The sequence below is a fragment of the Neophocaena asiaeorientalis genome, unplaced genomic scaffold (genome assembly GCF_003031525.2).
Source record: "Neophocaena asiaeorientalis asiaeorientalis breed wild unplaced genomic scaffold, Neophocaena_asiaeorientalis_V1.1 scaffold39, whole genome shotgun sequence".
NCBI lineage: Eukaryota > Metazoa > Chordata > Mammalia > Artiodactyla > Phocoenidae > Neophocaena > Neophocaena asiaeorientalis.
This window is the reverse complement of record NW_020175670.1, coordinates 2,566,697-2,592,667: the sequence shown is the minus strand read 5'-3', so window position 1 is coordinate 2,592,667 and position 25,971 is coordinate 2,566,697. Positions and strand designations below refer to the sequence as shown.

General features: G+C 38.9%; 1 protein-coding gene across 1 annotated transcript in view; it reads right to left on the bottom strand.

The window, feature by feature from the left end:
- The window catches only part of KCTD8 (potassium channel tetramerization domain containing 8), a 254,994-nt gene extending 229,778 nt beyond the window's left edge, over positions 1 to 25,216 (bottom strand). The window contains exon 1 of the mRNA XM_024731707.1: positions 24,268 to 25,216. Coding sequence (XP_024587475.1) covers positions 24,268 to 25,216 — 949 coding nt within the window. The remainder of the gene's footprint in view (positions 1 to 24,267) is intronic.
- Positions 25,217 to 25,971: the final 755 nt, after the last annotated feature.

The window sequence follows — 25,971 nt, the reverse complement described above, 5'->3', positions numbered from 1 at the left end:
CCAAAAAAAAAAAAAAAAAAAAAAAGAGTACTCCAGATGGTTAAAAAAAACCTCAATATAAAAAGTAAAACTGAAGTTAATAAAAGAAATAATCTTGTTTAATGTTTCCCTTGTTATTTTTGACATCCTGTGATAGTAGTACAGGGCTAATTGTTACTTTGAACAGTAAAATAGGCCTAGGGAATTGGGCTGGGTGATAGTATAATCATAAGTCAGAGGCAGATCAGGGCACATGAAACATAATGGAAATTAACTTGTACAAACAAGTTAAAAAGAAGCTCATTTTATCATACCTTTTTAAAATACAAATATAAAATTTGATGAAAATACCACGTTTTTATTTTGCATATAAACATAACCTATTTGAGTTTGAAATAAATTATAAACAGGGAATTTTCCTACGCCGATGCACAGCAAAGAACAAGTATGTTCAGGCTTACGTTACTATCAGTGCAGTTTCATTTAGGATAAGAAGTGATGATCTCTACTGAAAATAATTTGATTGTGACCATTAAATGTGTTAATGGGAAAAGAGTAGTGTCTGGCCTGGAAGTCAGGGGCCTGGGTTCGAGTTCCTTCTTTGGCTCTAGCCAGAAGTATGATTCTGCCAAAGTCACTTAACCTCTCTGGGTTTCAGTTTCCTCATCCATGAGTGAGGAAGTTAATCAAAATATTGATTAGTCTTATCAATATTTTCTTGGATTCTGGACCCTTCTGAGAATCTCATGAGTACTAGGTATCTCTCGCCTAAAAATGCTTACACAATTATGCACAGAAAATTGTGAATCAAACGTTCAAGGATTCACAGATCTGCAAGGGGCCCCTGCACCTCAGATTAAATACTTGTAAACTAGCAAATAGCTACAATTCCTTTTAACTCTAAAAGAAAAACAAGCAGAGATGTATGTCAAGGAAGAATACTAGATTTCTGGCTTCTATAACAGAATGCATGAAATGGCCATTGACTGAAAAAGACAACACAGAAACTGAAATAGGTATTGGTAGGAGTGGGAGAAGAGAGAGATTATGAATTTTGGACTTGTTAACTCGGACATAATAAGTCAGACATGTCACTCACATATTTGCATGGAAACACTGAATAGAAGCTGGGTTACCAGTAGGTACGGCACTCAAAGGAAAAGTTTATGCTGTGGACATAAATTTGGGAGCCATTAGCATACATCAACATATACATCACGGTGATGAGAGCTCCCAGTGACAAGGGAATGGTAAGAAAGGACATAGAACAAAACTTAAGTAACTCTAATATTTAAATGCTAAGTAGAGAGTGGTGACCCTACAAATGAAACAAAAAGAAGAGCCAAAGAGATAGCCATAATGTTGTGTCATAAACTTCAGAACCCTGAAAGTATACCTTATAAATTGGTGAACAGAAAAACATCTCCTCTTTCCTCTGGGTCTGACACTAGCTCATGCTTTTGCACAAGGTTTGGACAGAGGGTCAGACATTAGATTTTATTCCCTCAGTCCCTTAAGCATAAGCTGAACGGCCAGATGCACAGAAGCCAAGAGAAGGTGTTCCAAGACAGAACAGTCAACAATGGCAAATGCTGATAAGAAGTGGAAGAAAAGATAGATAGCTACTGAATTGAATGGCATGGATGGAAAACTAGAGACCTTTAAAGGGGCTGTTTTAAAGGCATGTTGAGGACAAAAAGTCTGATTTGAGTGTACTGAGATGTAAGCACAAATTGAAAAAATGGAAATATTGGCATCAAAATACAGACCGTTCTCTCAAAAAGTTCAGTTGTGTAAAGTGGTAATTGGTTAGATATAAGGAATAACTTTCAAAAAATTCAGCTATGTAATGGAGTAGTTGGATAAAAATAAGAAATAACTTTGGGGACATTGCATTATTGTTTTCATGGAAAGAACTCTAGCAAGTTTGAAAGCCAATGGGAAGGATACAGTTGAGAGAGAGAGGTTGAAGGCCAAAAACTAAAGGTAATAATAATTAATGCAATATTCCTAGTAATGGAAGGATGGAAGGGAATGGCAGTGATAGGACTCAGAGCATAGAGTGGAAGAACTGTCCCAGGACAGAAGAGATAGTTCCTCTATCAGCAGGTAAGATAGATAAGATGGTTTCAGTTGTGGATAGTTTGCATGATTGGCAGCAGAAACATGAATGAGCAGGAAGATGAATGAATGTAATGGCTTCCATTTTCTCTATAAAGAAACAGATAAGGACATTTGCTAAGAGTGATGATCAAGAATAGGTGAGGTAATTGGAGGTTTAAAGAAAAGTTATAATAAAAATGTACTGTGACGATTAGAAGGGTTTACCAGAGAAGCATGTGAGATTTGGCAGGCAGTGCTGATGGTTTATTTAAAACTGGTGTTCATGGATTTTTAGTAGAAATGATCTTCTCTGTTGTGTGGTTTTCTCTGGAAGTTCTATGTTACTTGATTATAGCAGGGAAAAGGTGTTAGTTAGGTCCACTCAAAGCCGCCAAAGGGATTAGGAAAAAACAAAAAAAGATGGAAGAACAAGAGTATTTAGTATATTTCCAGGAGAGTCACTGCAATTACAAACCTGTAACCTAAATAGATAATGAGGGCAGTGAACTAAAGAAGGCTAATGAATGGAGAGGAAAAGGTTATAATAGAGAATGATGACACAAGGTGGCAGGAGAGGATGTTATAATGAGGTTCTGAATTAATAGTTTTGAAGATGGAGCAACTATGCCTATACAGCATATGGTTTACCTTTGTTGTCCTGAGTTAGCGATCAGAAAAATACAAAATTTGTCCCAAACTTTTTGTCTCCCCCCGTGATCTTTCTATCTAGGAAGCTTATTGGTAATCCTCTTTCTGTGAAGGCACGTTTTGAACAGGGCAGAAGTACAAACTCTTACAGATATGGTTATGACTATAATGACCATCTTGATTAAAATGAACTAGACTCGTTATTTTCCTCCTGCCCCTAAATCTGTCCTTCCTCTCATCTTCCATAGTCCTGTGAGTTCTTCTAGGTACCAAGTACTGAAGCATGAGAGTCACCTTTGACTCTACCTCGTACCTCCCTTGGACTCAATAAGCAGTCCACAGCCCGAATAATTATTTCTTCACAATGTGTTTCATATCTATCCCCTCTTCTCCATTCAAGTTATCATCAGCTCCGTTCAAGCTAGGCCCATCTCATGCCTGGACTCTTGCAGTCACCTCCCAAAGGCCTGTGTTGCTATAATTTACGCCCTTCATGCTTTCTTTGGCCTCAATACCTTTAATATTTGCCATTATCTTCAGGATAAAGATCTCATTTGTTTTGTATAAAAATACCACCTATATTGTTAGTCCCTGAAGTTAAGGATATTTATGATTTATACATTTTGATATTCCTCGTTAAACAGTGTAGCTTCTAATAATTACTCAATAAACATGTATGAATTTGACACACTCACTTGGCTCTGACACTACTGTGTATGACACCAGCTTTGTCAAAAACCTAACACAAAAAAAATTCCTTGGTTTAAGTCTTCCAAGGAATATTCTGCCCTCATGTACTCATTTTCTATCAGGATAGCTGTAGACAGATATATGCCTAGGTGACTAGTAATCTATGGCAGATTTCAGCCACTTCTCTAAGATGACCTTCGAGATTTTCCAAACACAGCTGGATTCATGACTTCAGGCTTCTTTCAGACTGATGTTCCCTCCACATCACTGTACTGATTCTACAAAGTGATCTGTAAGTTTTTTTCCATGACACTTGGACAGTTTAGGTCTTGATCAAAAACGTGGGTAGAAGCTGAGAGTCTGAATATCTGTAATCTTAAGAGTGTTAGAGGATAGGCCACCCTCATCAAAATTATGATGTACATGGAATGTGTTTTTCGCACACAAAGCTCTGCTTTTACTCCATGTTCCTCTCGGTATCTTTCCCTCTACACCTTATTCAGGTATGAAATGTCTTTAATGTTCTTTCTTCCTTCTATCTTTATTAAAACATTTTCTTTAAGACAGTATCCTACCTGTATCTATAATCTAGTACATAGAAATAAATCATTTATTAGCTACCAATTTTTAATAATCGTAATTTATTTTTCATTATAAAAATACAAGCTGAAAATAAAAGGTGTACAAAAATAAAAGTTATTTAAAAATCCTACAATCTAGAAATAACTAAGTTATTTTAAAGCCTTCCAGGCTTTTTAAATGCCTGATCATTGACTTGCATCTTTTTTAATATAATTATCAGCATTCTATGCATACAGATCTCTGTCCTATTTTTTAACTTAATATTCTAGCAAGATCTTAATTTTTCTCAGTACCCACTTGTTTATAATTAGGGAAATTCTTAAACATTAATCTGGAAAACTGCTTAAAGAAGAATACGCTCAGGCACCCAGAGATTCTAAGTCAGTATGAAACAAATATTGAAGTTTGAGCAACATCTGAGGTTCTACTACTACAAGTTCCTTAGACTATCACAACTTTACTGATTTCTTTACCCACCCTGAAGGAAGCAACTAGTTGTACCAACTACTCATTTATCAGTATTTTTTTTTTTTTTTTTTTTTTTTTGCAGTACGCGGGCCTCTCTCACTGTCGTGGCCTCTCCCTTTGCGGAGCACAGGCTCCGGAAGCGCAGGCTCAGCGGCCATGGCTCACGGGCCCAGCCGCTCCGCGGCATGTGGGATCCTCCCGGACCGGGGCACGAACCCGTGTCCCCTGCATGGGCAGGCGGACTCTCAACCACTGTGATACCAGGGAAGCCCTATCAGTATTCTTAAACTAGCTCTGCTCTGCTCTTCAGAGCACCCACACTAAAATCCACAAGCCTGGATGAATCCCATTATCTACCCTCTCTACTTCTGCATCCACATCAGAGACCATGCCCGTCATGCAATTCGTTACCACTACAAATTTATAATTTTCTTTAATTATCTCTAAAATCAGTAATGAGCTCCTAATTGGTAAATCTAATTGATGTTTTCAGTCTTAATCGATGGTCAACCTTGCAGCATTTATACTGTTCTGCTTAAAACTCACTTCTTTGTGCTTAAAACTTGTTTTTCCCATAAATTCCACAACCACTTCTCTCTTCTGACACTTCCAATGTCCCACCGGCCCTTCTCAGTGTCATTCACGGGCTCCTCTTTGTTTACCTATTCCTTCAACAGCTTCAGAACAGTCTTTCTCTCCATGATCTCTTTCTGATCATTCATGTGATATCCAGTACCTGCATTTTGAGACATATCCACCTGAAAATTACACAGATATCTCAAATTTAACAGATCTAAAACTGACCTTATCATCCTCTCCTTAGGGATGGGGGCAGGGCCTCACTCATCCAGTATGCCATCACCAACTGGAGTCACCCTCTATATCTTTCTCCCTATTCCCTACATCCAATAGGTCAAAATGTTTGAACTAACACACAAGATCAGATGGTCACATTGGATGCCCATGAAACAGATCAGAGTATCAAGTGTCACCAACAATTTAAAGAAGAGAGGCACAGATGAAACCAGAAGTGGTCTGGGACATCCCACATGACTCCCTAGTTCCTTCCTTCCCACACAGGACATTCACTCTCTGGCCCAGAATGATCAATGAGGGATTCAAGGGAAGTTTTATGGGGTTCCCCACACAGGCAAAGACATATAAGTTATAAAATTTCTACATGTTATATATCCAGAGAAATGAATAGCTCATATGGTATCCTCCAGGGATCCATGCCTTATAGATTCTGTACTTATTTACTGTAAGTCATCCTTTAACCAGGGTCATTTGGAAAAGACGTTCACTAATTAAGATCTCTTCTTCCTATAAACAGCATTCATCTATTTACTTGGAGAGCCAGTTGACAAGGAGAATAGACCAAGTCACCTGCCTTCTTTTCTTTCTCCCAAGGTATCCTCCTGTGAAGGGAATAAATGAACCATCGGTCAGCTGCCAGATGCTTTAATTCCTTCTTCCCAAAGTTCAATTGACTATACCACCTACATAGCATCAGAATATATCCCTTACTTCCTATCTCTACTGGAGCACATCAGCTCATCTCTGGCCTGAACCTTTCCCATAACTACCAACTAACCAAGCAACTTCAGTTACCCCAAGTACATGTCTCACTCTGCTGCCATAGATGCTTCTTGAAAATGCACATTTAACCATATCCTTTTCTGGTTCAAAATCCTTTGACCATACCGTATGCTAACACATATATATGGAATTTAAAGGAAAAAAATGTCATGAAGAACCTAGGGATAAGACAGGAATAGAGGCGCAGACCTACTGGAGAACGGACTTGAGGATATGGGGAGGGGGAAGGGTGAGTTTTGACAGGGCGAGAGAGAGTCATGGACATATACACACTAACAAACGTAGTAAGGTAGATAGCTAGGGGGAAGCAGCCGCAAGGCACAGGGATATTAGCTCGGGGCTTTGGGACAGCCTGGAGGGGTGGGAGGGGGAGAGTGGAAGGGAGGGAGACTCAAGAGGGAAGACACATGGGAGCATATGTATATGTATAGCTGATTCACTTTGTTATAAAGCAGAAACTAACACACCATTGTAAAGCAATTATACCCCAATAAAGATGTTAAAAAAAAAAAATCCTTTGACCAATATAAACTGTACTTCATCAGCTTTCCCCCACTTACATTTCCAGATTTTTTCCCCCAACACGTTCCCTGATATCCAGCCAGACCAACCTATTCTCTAACATTCCATGCCTAGCAAAGCTCCCAAGCTCTCACATGGATGCCCACGTTCAGCCAATACTTTGCAATGTCATCTTTTCTTGAATGCCTTCCCTGAACCCCCACATTCAGTTCAGGCAATAATCACATCCTCTGTATTGCCACTGTTCCTTGTAAATAATAAGTAAATATAGTAAATAATAAGTAAAATAGTTCACCTTAGAAAACCTTGACTTTGAATAAGATGTTGTGCCGAGTTTTTTATTTGCCTCATACAATTTAATCCTCAGAGCACCCTCTGAAATATGTATTGTTATTCTGATAATTTACAAAAGAGGAAACCATGGCTTGGATGCAATACATGACTTACCCAGAGTCACACAGTTATTAAGGAAAAAGGTTAGGATATGAATGTAGCCCTGTTTTACTCCAGAGCCCTCCTCCTTAAACTCAGTCATAATATGTCTCTACTCACCCATTACACAGCTTCCCTAATTAAATCAACAAACATTTGTTAAATGACAATTTGGTGCCAGACACAGTGTGAGGCTTCACTGAGTAAGGCATGGAGAGTAAATCTAATTTAAAAAGTCACCCTCTCTAATTAAAGAAATCACCAGTTTTAATTTCACTTAAAAAACCAAACTAGTATATGCCACCCCTTACTACTTCAATCAAGAATTAGACTGTCAGACACAGTGTGAGATTTCATTCCATAAGGAAGGGAGAGTAGATCCAATGTGAAATTATATCCTTAACTTGATTAGCAAAAAAATCCGCATCAGGTTTAGCAGTGAATTTCTCTGGGGATTTAAAGTTACCTAGAAATTGCTGTCATTTGTGGGCTTTTGTGGGATCATTTATCACACTGCCACAGGCATTACCATTGCCGGTACTTTTTTTACATCTGCCCTATATCTTGCACTTCAGTGACTTAAACTCACATTCCCTTGCCAGACAAAAGATATTCATCTGGCACACAGCTGGGGTAGAACCCTCAGCTTGTATCTTACCTGTGACAGAGAATGAGATAGCATCTTAACCAGCTTCTTCCTCATAGTTTACCTCAAAGCAATTTATATGTTGTTACTATTGGTTCAATTTATATATAATTCAACTGAGGCGCTAGAAACACCTGACATGTATCATCTCATCCATGCTCAAATCATTCTTAAGATGAGAGATGGGGAAATAATCTCAAAGTATTTAAGGGATTTTTGTGAAATCAATAAGTAGAAAGTGACAGAAGCAAAAGGTTAGCCAAGATCCTCTGATTTTCTCTAATCTTTGCCAGAATCCATATACACTTTAGCATTACTACAACTATAGATGTCTAACAATTTAGCAGATTTTCATTTATCCTAGACTCTAACATGCATATTTTGAAACTACATACATACTTCCACTATATACTTCTAGTATATACTACATACTTCTAGTATATACATACTTCTGGTATATACATACTTCCACTATATACATATATGTATGTATATATATATATATATTCCTCAGGTAATTTTTTTATTATCCAGGCTGAGATCCTACTTCCTATATTGTTCCTCATTGATACCTTGGACTGAAATGATGTCATTAAAATTACTAGTCTCATTTCTGCTATACACACATTAGTACATAAAAGAATTCCCATCAAGGGATTTACACAATGATGTCTTTGTAGAAATGAGATGTGTGTGGCTATGAATATATCTGCAGGCATTTTAATAAAAATTATTGTCTTTCTGAGATGTTCTTCTTGAAGTTAACTGAGGCACAGGGTGTGCAGAATGTAGTGCATGGGCCTGCTGTTTACTAGCAGGAAGAGGCTAGATAGCTGAAAACCAAATTTCCTGATTCCACTGAGATGGGCTTCTGGATGTAACCCGTGTTGCGTGAATCAGCTGTCCTCCTACAGACTTTCATGCAGAATTCAGAGGAGGCAGGGAGCATGATGGTTTTGCAGGGGAAGTCATCTGTGGCTATGCTGGTCGATTCTTATTCTGAGTCCCCTGTTTGTGACAAAGGCAGCAGCCCCATCAGGGGCCAGTTCTCCAGAGTGCTTTAACATCCTCCTTCCTAGGGTCTATTTCTTCATTCCTTCCTATGATTCTGTGAGATATGTACATCCTTAATAAATCCTTTTCAGCTTAAACTAACTAGAGTTTGTTTGGTTTTATGCAGCTAATGAGCATAAATTAGATTAAAGAATGTGGCTCTTGCTGTGATAACAAACCTAAAGTAGGGCACTGGTTTAATGTAGCAGGGAAGCAGTCCAGTGGTTGGCCACAGGATAAGGATGTTATAGATGAAAACACAGACAACAATTATTATGTGACAGTGACCATATGGTCAAATTATGATCCTTAGAAGGCAGACATACGCCAACTACCTTAGAAGGTAGACATATGCCAACTAAAGCTATAGCATGAGATAAAATGCTAGGAAATTTCAAAATAGTAGTGTGTAGTGTTGGTTTCCTGCCTCTTTCAGCATCATCTTATAAAAAAGACCCACCTAGAAAACCTTCCAGAAGAGATAGAAAAGCACACAGCTCCTCTAAAGGAGGCACTGTTTTCTCCCTTTCCCTGTAAGAGGAGTTGAAGGAGAGTCCTACAATTTGGAAACATATGAAGTTGACAAATCCAGCTATTTCTATACCACAAACCAAGGCAGTTAAAAGTTGTAGCTGCATAATACCAAGTAACCTACCAAAGACTTAACGGGCTGTGTCAAAAGAGCACATAAGTCTCTCCCTGGTCAAAGACCGAACAGTTTGAACATCCTAAATAATACATGCACTTGACTGAAATGCTGAAACATATAAAATATCCATGATTCCACAACTACACTTGAGAGAGACAGAGACATTGAGAAAAGCAGCAGCAGCAGAGGGGAGGAAGAGGAGAAGAACGAAGATGATGACTGCCACAACAGGGAAGTAGGAAGGAAAGCACCAGAATACCAAACAATAGCAGCAACTTGCCGAATTGGAAGTTACAAGGGAACCAAATCCTCACTGTCAAAACGGCAAGAAATAAGATTTAGGCATTTGCCCTGTCTTTCCTCAATGAACTATATTTTAAGTAACTCATGAGAGAAAGTTCTTCATTACAAGACTCCACATAACAAATGTGAAAGAAATGATAAAATTGGAAAATCATGATTTTGCAACCCGTAATGTAATATCTGCATCAGGCAATGGTCATCGATGATAAAACTGTTAGGTAAACATTTGATGGGAACTTATAATGAAGAAATAGGACTGAGACCACTCACCTCTACCATTTACTTATTATAAAAATAGTCTTGCCCTCCAAAACAGCAGCAGCAGAATCTAATCAAGGTTGACTTAATGTTCACTTACAGAAAATATAAGAACAAAGGAACAATTTAAATAACATCAGAAAAAAGAAAGCAGGCATAATCAGAACAACAGACCTTATTTCTGTAAACAAATTGATGTCACTACATGTAAAGAGATATAGACAAGGACAGAAAATTAGAACGAGAAATAGGCAGAGGAGGAACTATTCTACATTAAGAGAGAAGGCACATAAAAATAAAATAAACAATCAAGTTAAAAAAGAAACAACTATAAAAATTTTTTGAGACAATCTTGGAAATAGGATTATGGATTATGGTTCAGATATTATACAAAATATTATCTGCCTTGTTAGAGTTGATAATGGAGGCTGGTTATATAAGAAAATAGCCATTTTTGCTTTAGATACTAAAATATGTAGGGGTGAAATAATATTTTGGGCTGGCTTTAAGATGCTTTAACAAAAAATTCAGAGATGAAGTGATATTTTGATTATTGTTGAATCTAGGAGATGAATACAGGGGAGGATTTATTTTTAACAATTCTTTTGTTTTCATTATGTTGAAAATTTTCATTATATAAAAAGTTGTGTTTAAAAGGCAACATCAACAACAAAATCTAACTACAAAATTGCAGCCTTAGCAGGAGGTACTCTTTCACACAAGGGTGCCTGCCCCACTGACAAAGCTGCCACCATCCACGTAGACCATCAATTTAAGAGAGGGGGAAGCAAGTGATTCACAGAGGCCACAAAATAAAGAGTCTTCAGGCCTAAAAATGATACTACACAAGATTTTTGTTGCTCTTAATTCACTCATGAAACTGACCAGAAGTGCAGTACTTCTGGTCAGATAAGTATTTAATCCAAATTCCATGGAGGTAATATGAAAAGAAACTGCAAGACTAGCCATCCGTAGCCTAGGCTATTTAACCCTAAAGCGACCCGCAAGGAAGGGAATTTTACTCAATGACAGAACCAAGTGCTGTCAGGTAGGTTTAACAAGGAATTTTTTCTGTTGCCAGTAAAGGGAGTCTCTGCTGTCTGCAAGGTGGGATTTGCTATAGACCTGTGGTGCTGTATGTTTCCTATTTTCCCATTTTTGGAACAAAATCTTTCACTGAAGTCATCCTACTCCTATTTGACACTGTTTATTGAATGCACTGAGGGCAAATAACTTACATATTAATATATTAACTCATAGGTGACCATTCCACAAGGAATCACATTTGGACCTCATACAGTGTACTGTACACCACCCTTAGGAGCCCTATTCTATGGTGTCTAGGAGTCACTCCTGGAAGCTCAGACCTCCCAAGTAATCTGTGAGCTATCGACATTATACTTAATAGGTGTTTTCCAGTCTAAATGATCTAGAATGGAATCTGTCGTCTGCAACTAAGACCTCTGAAAAATTCAGGGAGTTTTAAAACCATTGCCTTTCAAGCTTTCCCCAGATTTGTTACAAGATAAAGAGTTTGAAACGACTTTTGTACTTTGCTAGAGCTGCCATAACAAAGTACCAGAAACCGGGTGGCTTAAACAACAAAAATGTATTACCTCACAGTTCTCACAGCTAGACGTCCAAGGTCAAGGTGTTGGAAGGTTTGGTTCTCCCTGAGGGATATGAGAAAAAATCTGCTCCATGCTTCTCTCCTCACTTCTGTTGGTTTGCTGATAATCTTTAGCATTCCTTTTCTCGTAGATGCATCAGTGTGATCTCCACCTTCATGCTCACGTGGTGTTCTCCTGGTGTGCACGTGCATCTACATCTCTACATCCAAAATTTCTCCTTTTTATAAGGACACCAGTCATATCGGATTAGGCCCACTCTCATGACCTCATTCTAAATTAATTACCTCTGTAAAGACCCTGTTTCCATATAAGGTCACATTCTGAAGTACTGGGGGTTAGGGCATCAAAATATCTTTGGGGGGGCACAATTTCAGTTCATAAAATATTGTGTACAGTTTAACAAAAATTATAGCCATTAGTCTTTAGACCCTGGTGTTTGTACTAAAACTGTGAAGTAAATCTTTCATCCTTTTTTTTAGTTTTACCAAATACTGGGTAAAACTGAGCTTCACAGTATGAATGCTAAGTACCAAATTATAATAATGATAAATATGGCTTGATAGTGTTAGCTATAAAACAGCTTGAAATAACTAAGTTTACTGTACAATCCAAACATGCTAACACAGAAAGCGAAAGCTGAAATATTTTAATAGTTCTTGCGTGCCTTAGAAACACACCAGTCCAGCAGAGGAGATGTAAATGATTATATAAAGCTAGAGAAATTTCAATGCTGGACTTCCTAGCATATTTATTCATGGTTCCATTTCCCAGCAACATTAAGAATTGTTAACAAGTTCCATACTTCTTGCTACAGAGCAAATATGTATCTTTTTACCACTGTCTGTGAAACATGCTAAATCAACCCATCACATGTCTGCTTAACTGAAATGAAAAGGAATACCTCATAACCACTTCAAATTCAAATTTAATCTCAATTATAGAATACCTATCAAAGGTAACCAGCAGAAGTCTTCATTTTAATTTGACTCTAGGATTTCTTCATGGAGAATAGGCAACATCTATATAAGTAGTATAGCAAAATCTAGATGCCTGAATAGACTTCAAGAGATAAAATTTCTCAAAAAGGGAGTGAGGTATGATGTAGAAACCAGAAAAATTTTCATTTTCAATACTGAGTTTATATCTAAATAAGCAATTTCAACAAAAGGTCAAGATTAATAATATCACATTTTTCTAAAACAAACTGGTCATTATTCAACCACAATTCAGAGGGCAAAAGTTTTTTAATTGCCAGCAGTGGTCATGGAGTCATACTGATGCTCTCCCTAAACACACTCATGTGCGCACACACACACACACACACACACACACACTCATGCCTAGATTCCTGTGGTCAGAAGTTAGAGATATAACTAACTAACTTTGGCCATTGGTCTTTAGCCATGAGTAGGACCATTACTCAAAGGCTCACAAGTGGTGCATTGCACATCTACAATACACAACCTATTGTATTGCTACACACCTAGACCCAGTAAATGAAATCTAGAGTTAAGCAATGTACAAACTGCACATCTGTATGTCATGGTCCTGATCATGAAAGGCAGGAAGTGTGTTCGCCATTGTTTACCACCACATCTTCATCACCTAACAGGCTGCTTTGTATATAATACTGATTATGAATGCACGAATAAATATAAAGAAACTAAATAAGACATATGACTCAGTAGCTTAAAATTAATCTAATCTGGATTTCTCTTAGTTTGGTAGTCTTTATATTTCTGAATGTTTCTTTAAACATCATTAAATTCTTTTCTATTTTGGTTTATCACAGGATATTGAGTATAGTTCCCTGTGCTGTACATTAGGACGTTGTTGTTTATCCATTCTAAATGTAATAGTTTGCATCTACCAATCCCACCCCTATTGCTTTTATTTTTAAAAATTGTTTAACATCTTTATTGGAGTATAATTGCTTTACACTTGTGTTAGTTTCTGCTGTATAATAAAGTGAATCAGCTATACATTAAATAAGATAGTACATGAAAAGGTTTCACCCTAAATAAATGTTTTGTTAACATCAGTATACTCAACACATTCTCTTTAAGAAATTACAATCGGACACACTAAAACAAGAACAATATCCTATTTTTATTCAGCACAGATTACTTGGAACATTCTACTTATGGAATTCCATGGAGGTAATATGAAAAAAAAAGATCAACTTCTACCATTTTCTACATGAAAAATGAAGCACAGAAAAGGAAAGTTAGCACAAAATAAAACAAATATGCATACTAATGAAGGTTAAGATGATAGTCCGAAGACTTCTATTGCCAGCTCTTTCTTTTGTCTTCTAAAAGTCAGGATCAACTTTAGAAGATTCATTCCAAAAATCACAATGTAGATTAAACCAATAATTTGTAATCACCATGCTTGCTTCCTCCTGCCACTCACTATAAAGTTGCCACGGTAGCAACTTTTCCTTGACAAAAACAGAAGTCACTTTAGAATTATATGAATGAGTCCTTACCCTCTACCTGCAAAGAGATGCAGCCTTTGCCAACCAGAAGAAAGAGGTCAAAATATTGGAGAATTATCTCTGAATGGCTGCCAGCATCTCCCTTAGATCTCTATGCTTTCTTCAAATATCTGGACTTTTAGCAACTAAAAAACATACTCAAAATGTGTAGAGTAGTTTCAATAGGAGCTGATTGAGTTGAAAGCTAACATAGTTTTCCTAAAATTGTGGAGATAAGTATTTAATCCAAAACCTAGCCTGAAATTTTTTGGCCAAATGCCCAAACTCTAAGCAATGTTTGAGTCCCTGGCCCTGTGACAATGTGTTCTCTTGCATAAAACTGCTGAAAATCAAAGCTAAAAACCTTCAACAGAAATATAATGTGATTAAGAGGTGCTCTGCCTCAATACACCCCATCGTTAGAAACAATAACTGCTGAATACCAGTATTCCTGTTAATTGTGTCAAAATTGACCAGTGACCAGCGCTAGACCTGGAAGAATGCATTTTTCTTCCTAGACAATGAAGAGCAAACTAGAATAAACTTATTTTAGTAATATGTTACAATTAATTTTATACTTAGTAGGTCAAGTTTTTTTTAATTTCACTAATGATAATGGGACCTTTTCAGAGCAATTCTGAATAGGTATTGCTATCAATTTCCTCAAAAAAAAAAAAAGAAGAAATTTGGTACTATGAATTGATAATGTAGAGAAGTGGGAATATATAGATAGATATATGTTTCGAGGATATTAAGTTAGTAAGTGACACTAACTGACATATATTGAGCAATTAATTTTTACCTGTCTGATAGTCTTCTAAGTGTTTTATATGGATTACTTCATTTAATCCTCATAATAAACCTACAAGATGAGTATTATTGTTTCCCTCACTCTTCCTTCAGGAGGGAGATTAAATTATTTTTCCAAGCTCTCAAAGCTAGAGCCAGAATTTTTCAAGGCATCTGACTAAAAAGTAGAAAATCATTCATAGTGTTCAAGCTTGTTGGGAGTGGGGACCAAGAGATTCTGGTATTGTCTCTTTCTAAGCACAGTATTCTTCTCCCTAGTCTCCTTGTATCAGAAATTAAACATGTCTAATTATACAAGATGAAAGGAAATGGCAATGTACTGTGGATTCCATCTATGCTCAAGGGTTTTGTTATTATAACTGGTGCAAGAAATGGAACTAGCATCACTGAATGGTGAAATCACCATTCTGGTGAGCTGGAAATCAACACTACGTATATATTTTTATTCTTTTGTTGTATCTAACTCATATTCCCCCATGTAAGTAGGATTTAATAAGAGAATGATTAAAATATGGTAGAAATTATATTCCACGTTTCCACTGCAACTGCCAAACAAGCAATGAGCTAAGTTTAACTGGCGAATGAAGCTATGTGCTGTTATTACGAGCAAAGTTGATTTGTTTTAATGAACTACCTTGACACAAGGTTAATAAGTAAAATTCATATTGTAATATGGATCATGAAACAGCAATACCTCTTAAGGGTATTTCAAGATACCTTTTAAAAACTAGGAGTAGAGATAACAAAATAGTTCACTGGATCTTCACATGTGCAAACACCTACCAGTACAGCCAGATACTTCCTGAACTTATGTTACACCACAGTAGGCCCTGACCATGTCTGGAGGCAGCAGTCACTACACATTCTAAGATGTTCTGAAAGACAAGTGGTTGCAGGTAGGCTGCAGCTCAGAGCATTTGCCTGACATCTTTCATACATTAAAAAAAAAAAAAAGGTCAGCAAATTTCTGATGCCTTGTACCTTCTACTCTACCAGTCATTTAAGTATAAATAAATAAATAATTGTGTGTGTGTCTCTGTGTGTATTTTTACCATCCTAACAACTTCATTTATAACATTATTTGAAGCTGCCCCGTGTTTTAGTTAACATTTCAGCTATTTTCATTCTTTATAGGTGCCTGTGCAACAGCCTCTCATGCCATTACTCTGTCTCTTGTTAATACACCAAATAACCCCTCTATAACATAATTCAATATTACATAAAGCTTACCGTGATCACCTTAAACGCAAGGTCTCTGTCATTCACATTGGCCTGTCTTGTCCCAAGCTATAGCCTGGTAATTGCTCAATAGGTGCAATTTCAATTGAAGTGAAACTAAATCTCAACTCAATAACCACGTTGGTACAACCAGCAAGATCGCTGGTTCATTTGTTAATTTATACTTTCATTCAAAAAAGAAATATTTACTGAGTTCTTAATGTGACAGTAGCCACTGCACTGGGGGATGAAAAGACAAAAGTGAGACTCGGTGCCAACTCTCAAGGAGAAAGTAGGCCAGTGTGGAAGGTCAATATGAAAAGAGATAATTATATGATCCAGCAATCCCACTTCTGGATATATATCCAAAGGAAATAAAAACAGGATGTCTAAAAGATATCTGTACTCCCATGTTTGTTGCAGCGTTATCCACAATAGCCAAGATATGGAAACAACCCAAGTGTCTGTCAGCGAATGAACGACTAAAGATGTGGTGTATATATACAATGGACTAATAGCCATAATAAAGAAGAAAGAAGATGGATGGGCCATGGGGCAGTATGCTGGGGAAAAAAAAGTCAGACAGAGAAAGACAAATGATGTATGATATCACTTATAAGTGGAACCTTAAAAAAAGCCGAACTCATAGAAACAGAGTAAAATAGTAGTTACCAGGGGGCTGAGGCGGGTGGAGGAAATGAGATGTTGGTCAAAGGGTACAAACTTCCAGTTATCAGATGAATCAGTTCTGGGGATCTAACTCAGCGCATTGTGATTATAGCCAAAAATACTGTACTATATACTTGAAAGTTGTTAAGAGAATAGATCTTAAATGTTCCCACCATAAAAAAAGAACTAGTAGTTATGTGAGGAGATGGAAGTGTTAGCTAACACTACAGTGGTAATCAAATTGCAATATACACGTGTATCAAATCAACATGTTAACTTACAAAATGTTATATGTCAATTATATCTCAATAAAGCTAGGAAAAAAATAGGATACAACAAGAAAAAAGAGAAAGGTAGCTACATGCTTAGGAAATGCAAGGAAGGCCCTATACGTAGTGTACTAGGAAGAGACAGGGAAGTGTGGAAGCTAAATGCAGAAGGATTCTACAGCAAGAGGTCACTCAGTTATGACATGACTATGGTACCGGGGGTACACTAAAAAACCAATGAGTTAAGAAATAAACTTGTAACCAGTATAAACTGAGTATAAAATACTCATATATTTTGCTTTTGAAAGTACAAAATACAACTAACCTTACAGGATAATTAGATTTCATGCTCCCTCGCAGAAATGAATGATGAGGAAGTATACAGATGCTAGGCACAGAACACCTTAGATTCAAGTCAGCAGCTGGAGGTTCATCATTACCCTTAGAACTTATAGTTAACTTACCTATGGGAGTGACTTTGAAAACCTGTAAATAAAGTTATTCTCATCTTTAGGTAAGTCTTTGCAAAACCTTTTAGAATCATCTCCATTAGAGAAGTTGCCAGCTTGTCTTGCAGGATTGTGGCTGCTAAGTGCTGACAATACCCTGAAGTTAATTAAAAGAGGCTTTAAAAATGATAACTGTAATGAAACATAGATTGAAGGGTTACCTGAAACACTACTTTCCAATTACTTCAAATGTATAGATATACTTCCACAATACTTTAAGCCTTCAAAAACACCAAAAGCCAATAATTCCAATACCCAGGAGATATTTGATACTTTTTTGGACCTAATTATAGCAAGTATATAATTTAAAGGCATTACCCAATAGTTAGGGCCAATAAACTTTACGTAATTAAAAAAATTGATTTCAACCAAAATACCTTCTTCATTTTGTCACCTTCTAAGAACATACATAAAACGTGTTATATTACACAAGGTAAAATGAATTTTCTGCAGAAGACTACCTTAACACTGTTTAAAATTGGTCAGTCTATCAAACCTACAGATACTACTTGTTCCCCCAAAAGAGTGGTAAACTGAGTCAAATGGTTTATTTTCTTTAATTTTAAAAATATCCATTAATGTGGTAGCCTTAATCATTAAAAGTTAACCCTTTCATCAAGTAAAGACATAAAACATATACAATTGACTCTTGAATAATGCAGGGGCTAGGGGGTGCCCACCCCTGCTCAGTAGAAAATCTGCTTATAACTTTATAGTTGGTCCTTGTATTGGAGGTTCTGCATCCTCAGATTCAACCAACCTCAATACATATTATTCGAACAAAAATCTGCTTACAGATAGACCCTTGCAGTTGTTCAAGGGTCAACTGCGTTTACTGTATTCTTACGGAAATTTAAAATAGATTAAGAAAAATTAGGTTCATTCATATACAGCTCACACTACCCATTTCTGCTTAAAGAGCTAAGTTCTAGGTACTCAGTAGACATTGAAATATATTTACAAAATTGATTGCATGAAACAGGGCTTACTTTTAAATATTCAAGAGTAAGGGCTTCGCAGTAAGGCAGAACTATTCTAGTTCCAGCTCAGCCGCATACCAGCTCTATGAACTAAGGATGTTAACTTAACCTCTCCAAATCATAGTTTCCTAACTGAAGTATTAGGGAACTAATGCCAAGCTAATGGAATGTTAAAAAAGTAAAAGTAATGGCTATAAAACATTTATCACAAAACTAAGTACATAGTAAATGTTCTTTTTATTATACATACTGTACTTTGAAAAAATCAACTCTTTTCTAAGGTTACAGGGAAAATATTCAACACCAATATTTATTTATAATACTGTCTGTGGCAAAGGACATGTATTATACTTTTATCTAAGATGTCAATGAAAAAAATTCAATGTCTTGTGGGAAATGTTACTAAATGTATAACTGCATTAAATGTATAAAGCAAAACAAAGTAAAGATGGCATATAAACCATCTACATAGTATCACCATAACTTTCAAAAAGTATGTCTGTCATCTTCACAGGCTTAGAACAAAGACTGGAAGGAAACGAGTCAAGATTTTATTAGCAGTTACTGGTGGCAATTTTTTAAAATTTTACTTCTCTTTTATAAAGTTCCTAAAACTGCACATATTACTTCCATTATCAAAAAAGGGCTGCACTTGAATAAGCTGACAATCGTTTTCACATTTTAAACTAATTGACCCAATAACTTATAACAACAGAATAGATAATAATTGTTGCTAATTTCATACATATTATTTCTCTTTTTCCAAAAAGATTTTTTTTTCTTTTTAACTAAGGCACACAAATACACTCATTGTGAGTTCTTCTACTCTAAGCTACAAAAGAGAAAGCACTTGCCAAATGAGGCTTGGAGTGCCATTGTCTTTTTGCTTTATTATATGCTTAATGATTGACCCACACAAGGCTGTAGGAAGGGTGGCAGAGAAAACTAAAGCCGTAACACAATTTTAAAAGATCAAATTTAGAGGCAGTACTATGCCAGACATAAAAGTTTAATGTCCTTAAACAGTAACCAATGCCATGGCATGGCTTCCAAACATTTTGCACTCCAAGGTTTTTGTCATTTTCTGTCTGCTTTATTACTGCAAATATTGTATTTGCATGAAATAAGAATCTTGGTGTTTTACAAAGTTATCTGTTCCCCGTCGATTCAAAAGTCATTCAGCCATGTGGTTTCAGAAGAAATTTTTCCATGATAATTATAAAAATGACTAGTAAGTCTCCAAGAAGAAAAGAACCAACTTTAAAAAAAAAATAAGAAGGAACAAAGTTATTTTCCATAAAACAGTGTTTGTGGATAAAAGTAGAAGTATTTTTGGACTAGAAAATAATATATAATTTTAAAGGTATGCATCTAAATAGAATGACTTTTTAAAGACGTTTCTTAGAAAGCTTTTAATGCAACAGGCCTGCTAACATAGGATTGAATAGCTGTTTGAATATTTTCAACTCAGCTAGCTTTCTTCAACCAAACACAGTGAAATAAATCAGAATGTATTTGAAAGAGTGTATATAAAAATCCATTAAGACAGATTAGAATTCACAGTCCAGTTCAGTAATAGCATTAGGTCCTATATCGGGCATTCTCATACATCACAACAAAAAAGGCTGTACCAAATTTAAGGAATATCAAATGCACCTAGAGAAATGTATACTTTCACACCACGTATTATTCAACCAACACAGAATGCAAAACTCAAAGCACTATAAGAGAAGACCAGTGAATCAGTACTACCTTTCTGTAAACACACTGTTTATGAGAAATAAAGGATATATATAATGCTCATTTTAATTATGGGTAGTCTACATATCATATTCCAAGCAGATGGCTACTGTCTATGTAATACAATGCCAACACAAAATGCCTTTTTTCGTCTCTGAGATATTGCTAAAAAGAGCCACAATTACACTTGACAGACACCCCCCCAAAAAACAGAAAACACAATAAATCACTGTTTTTCTTCAAGAAAGGACAATCCATCTTTAGTACTAGTAGAGTAATATGGAATTTAATAGTACTAGTATATGTTGCAGAGTCTAAAATCTTGATAGAACTATGAGTTATGACTGATAATAGATCAAAGTGTCCATGTAGCCAAATGAAGCTGATATTAAATCTTTAATAGCCTGTATATAATACTGAGTATTAAAACCCAGTGATGTGGATACAAGTACTTAAGGAGATATGAATCTAGCTCAGAGTCTGTGAGAAAATACTGCCAAAGTTTCAACTCCGAATGGAGAGTATTAGAACACTTCTTGGCCCTGAATCAGAAAAAGGTTCTGTTGGAGTTGATCCAAAAGAACTAACTGGAGTGTGATTGGCAAACCTAGGTGACTCGAACTTGGCCTGAAAAATCCAAGTTCCAGGGAAGAATCTGGTTATTAAATTGGTAGTTTCAAACTTCTGAAAGTTTATTATGCTATCATTTAATTGCAAAATAATTTTCTAATTAACTTTACAAGTAAATCAATTATACTTACTAAAAACAAAATTTAAATTTAATACTGACAAGAAAAAGTCTTTACTATAATTGTAACAGCTAACATTTTTTAAGCTTTTATTATAGGTCAAGCACTGGTCCAAGCACTTTACATGTATTCTCAAGTTCAATAAAATTCGTACTATAATAATCTCCATTACACAGGTGAGGAAACTAAAATAATTTAGTCAAGATCACACATTTGGCAAATAGCAGTGTCTGGGATTACTGAACCATTTGCCACTCTCCTCCCATCTCTACAGAAACTCAGGGGGAAGCTGGGTGCAAGGGCGGGGGGAGTGAAGAGCTGAAATTGATGTTCAAGTGTATAAACCATTTCTACACTTCTTAGAGCAGCTTCAAACTACTAAGTTCACCTTTAAAAGGTGTTAAAATGACTGATACATGTTATACATTAAAAAAAAATGTTTTGAAAGAACTGTGTCAAAGGAGAAATAAAAGATAATAAGGCCCTCTGCATCTGAAACGGTGGACAAACAAGTTCATCTAATGATTTTGTTTTTATGAATAACACTGGTAGTCTTTTAAAAATAGAGATTGCTAAACAAGATAACTACACTGAATAGTTAACATTATTACCTTCACTAAATAGGATGGAAATACAGTGAATTTTCATTCACCAATTTAAATGGAATCCCATACAAAATAATTCGTGAAAATGTGCTGCAAGCTATACATAACATAAAATAAATGTATATATAACAGTGTTCGAGATAAATTTTATATGACAAATAAAAAGCGGCAACCACATTTGGTTGGTCAACTGGAATACCACTTCAAAAGAACCATATTTAATCTGGAATTGTGTATTTTCCCCCGTAGGATAATCAATGAAAAAGGCTTTGAGTTGCTTCCTTAGATTTCTGGGACTTTTATCAATGAATCTCAGAACTCATTTGTTATGTGAATACTCTGCAAGTCATTACTCATAATATAAATATTTTATTTTCTTTCACTTCCTCTAGCTCCAGAAGTGAAATATCCTGAATTCTAAGTATCTCTCAAATCATCTTATGACTTAAATTGGCTGAGTTTCCAACTTCAGTACACTATTTTATGAGCATTTTTCATAATTTAAAGACAACCGGTATTATTTCTTCATAATCAAAGTAACGGGCATTTTCAAGTCCGCAAGTTTCTAGGGGAAAAAGAAAGACCAAAACTGCGAAAGAATCCAAAATTCAAGAACCTTAACTGCAGAACACTTATGCTTACACCTTCTCTAACAAAAATCACTAACCACTAAAAATCACTAAAAGAAGTCAAAAGTTCATTTCCTCTCATCTTCTGAAATGCTTGGAAATATATCTATTATATAAATGACATAAATGTTTAAGGTCTGAAGTGTCAATAAAGGTCCCTTCCTTTGGGTGGCTTTTCTGACTATTGTGATCTTTTTACTGTGTAACAAATAATACTTTCATATAATTAAGAATTAAAAATCTTATTAGATTTTTTATTGAAATATCATTGATTTACATTATTGTGTTAGTTTCAGGTGCACAGAAAAGTGATTCAGTTATATATATTTTTTTCAGATTATTTTCCATTACAGGTTATTACAAGATATTGAATATAGTTGCCTGTGCTGTACAGTAAATCCTTGTTGCTTATCTACTTTATGTATAGTTATTTGTATCTGTTAATCCCAAACTCCTAATTTATTCCTCCCCCCTTTCCCCTTTGGTAACCATAACCTTTTTTTTTCTATGTCTGTGAGTCTGTTTCTGTTTTGTATATAGATTCATTTGTATTATTTTTTAGATTCCACATACAAGTGATATAATATTTGTCTTTCTCTAAGAAAATTAGATTTTTATCTACCACTTCAATGGACACTTTCTTTGCTTCTCTGTTGAAATGGTTTTCTTCGGAAAACCAGCACTATTAAAAAAGACAATCTAACACTAAGTGTGCTGTGTTTTGTCACCCTTACCTCCAAGGTTACTAGAATACACAAACAATGAGCAACTTCCAATCAATCTCACGCCTGTGCAAAGAGAGGTCCTTTCCACTTCCCTAGTCAAAATAAAGTGCAAAAAATTGCCTGGATCCCAGTTAGTGAATTACTTAATAAATAAATGCAATTAAAGCTGGGCTTATACATAGGCTGTCAGTGCTACTCTCCCTAACACTACAGGCAAGTTTTCAATCTTCTTGTGTCTTGAGAAAGAAAAAACATTTGCCAAATGATGTTCCTGCTCCCATCCCAGATGGCTTTCCATTTGCCCACATAGCTCTCTAGTTGCGGCCCTCCTCACTTTATAAACGTCACTGCGAATTGTCCCCGCCCCGGTTCCCCATCCCCCAAGCCTCAGCGCTAGTCGGTGGAGTTCTTGAACTTGACCCACAGAACCCGCCCCCCCACCGCCCCCGCCAAAGTGCACTACAAAAGGCATTGCGCCAGATGCTTTCCAATCCACTCCCTCGTTCTCTCAGTTCAGAAAATCACTGCGTTTATTCCCCCTGAGAAAGTGGATTCAATCCCTCATTCGCACTGGAGGCGCCCAGAAAGGAAACACAATCACACACACGCGCGCGCGCACACACACAGGCGCATACACACCACTTCCCTTCCTCATGTCCAACTCTGACAAGCACTCAGACCACCAAAGCCCGTTCCCTCCACCCTTCTCTGTTCAAAACCCCTAACAGTTACAGAAGACAACTGGCGCGAGAGAAATCTGAGGTTTCTATGGGTCAGTGGAAACCTCTTTCACCCCGGGCCCTTGAGGGGCTTTGGAGGCACAATCGCCACTTCTCTTGTTGTCCCTTTCCGCAACCACCCATAATTGAATGCTCCAGCGCCGACCCGCACCAACCGGAGGTAAACCCGGCGTGCGCCGCGGTACCTTGATGCCAACACGCCCTCTGGAGGGACACCACTGGGACCCACATAAGTTGACCCCCGTGAGTCCCACGGAGACAGAGGGAAGGAAGGGGACCTACGCGCCCAGCCTTGTGCCCCTGTCTTTTCCCGGCCCTCGGTAGTAGAAGGGTGTCCAGAGGCTCCAAGAGCTGGGCGGGGCGAGAGGGCAAGATCAATAAAGTTAAGAAAGAGGACTGCTTGGGAATTGCGCGCTCCTGAGTTGCTAAAGAGAGGAGCCAAAAGGGAGATCGCAAGGCACGAAACCGTAAATCGTGTCTGCCGCGATAGGGGAGGCACACAACGACACCAGACGCGCTGGAACCCGCCGCGGGTCGGCGAGGGGGCGGGAGAACTGGGAAATTCGGAGACCACGAACTTACGGAAGAAGATGTACTCCGTGTAGCTGCTCCAGATCTTGTCTTCGCGGTACTGGTTGACGAAGGCGGCGGTGCCCGAGGAGTTACACGCCACCATGTGGAAGCCGGCCTCAGACAGGCGATCGAACGCCTGCTCCAAGTAGGTGAACTTGAGGTAGAAGCGGGACGTGTACTTCTCGGGCGGCCGGTCAGGGTCGCGGCTCTCGTTGAGCGTGTCTCCGAACACCTCCTTGGCCAGCGCGATGCGTCCGCACACCATGATGCGCGCCACGCGCCGGAACTTAGCGTCCGCCTGGTTGTCACGCACCGTGGTGTAGGAGCCTCGGTAGCCGAGCGTGAGGAAGCCGGAGCGCTTGTCCGGTGCGCCGCCACCCCCGTGCGCTCCGGGACCCGAGGGCGCTGCGGCCGCCGCCCCGCGCAGCAGCGCCTCGCTGCTGCCCTGCGAGACGTTGTCCTCCAGGTCGCTCTGGCAGCCCTCGTCGTTGAGCGAGTTCTGCTTGATGACCTTGGGCGACAGCAGCTTGACCAGGTCGGTGAGCTGGAAGTACTCGGCCTCGCGCAGGAGCCGCTCCTTCTCGGGGAAGTGCTCCGGCAGTGCGAGCTGCTTGTCCCGCAGATAATCCAGCACGTACCTGAAGAGAAAGCCGTCCCGGTCGATGAAGAAGCGCGCCCGGCTGTCCCTGGGCAGCTCGCCCCGGCGTCGGGCGCCGCCCCGGGGGCTAGAGGGCGAGAACATACTGGCCAGAGTGCTATCCGGGACGCTGAGCAGCGTCGAGTGCTTGGTCACATAGACCTGGCCCCCTACGTTCAGCTCCACCACCTCGGGGAAGGGCGAGGGCGCGCAGGGCCCCGGGGCGGCGGCTGCCGACGCGCCGGGCGAGCTAGACGAGGAGACCATCTCGCTAATGGGCAGGATGGTGCCGCCGCCGCTGCCCGTGTCCTTCAAAGCCATGGTGCCCGTGTCCTTCAAAGCCATGGCCCCCCCCCCGCCGCTGGCCAAGTGACCCTGGAGAGCAGCACTTTCTCCTTCCCGAAACCCGCGCCTTGCACCCCCGGTGGCGTGCCCCTGATGCGCCCTCGGGCCGGGCGGCACGTTTCTCCGGCCGAGGAGGCCCGGTTCAGGGCTCGGGGCAGCGGCGGCGGCGGCGGCGCCCGGGCTCCATCGGGGGAGCGATGTGCAGGAGAGGAGCTCTGCGGACGCCGCGGCGGCGGCGGCGGCGGCGCGAGGAGGAGCGGCTGCTCCTTTGGGGGCGACGGCGGGGAAGTGTAAGAGACTTGCGAGAGGCTCTTAAGCTGCCGCTCGGCTCTCCGTGGAGAGGGCGGGAGGAGGGGCGGGAGCAAAGAAAACTCGCCGCCCCAGCAGCTTGCGAGCGCGCCGCGAGCCCTGAGCGCGGACTGTGGCGCAAACTACTCCTCGTAGCCGGGGAGGCGGCGCTGACGTCAAGCCCGGGACTGGGACCCGAGCCACAGCTGTCATTTAAAGAGATAGGTGCCAGCCTCCGGCTGCGGGGCTCCGACGCTAGGGGGAAGGACCGAGGGCCGAGCCTGGAGGTGATGCTACTTGACAGCGAGCGTGGAGATGGGAAGAAGAGGGCAGGGAACCGAAAACAAACGGGAGAAAGGACAGCATCTCTCCTTCATCCATTTCATTCCCCCCTTCCGTCCGTCCGTCCGTCCCTTCCTTCCTCCCTTGCCCTTGTTTGCCCA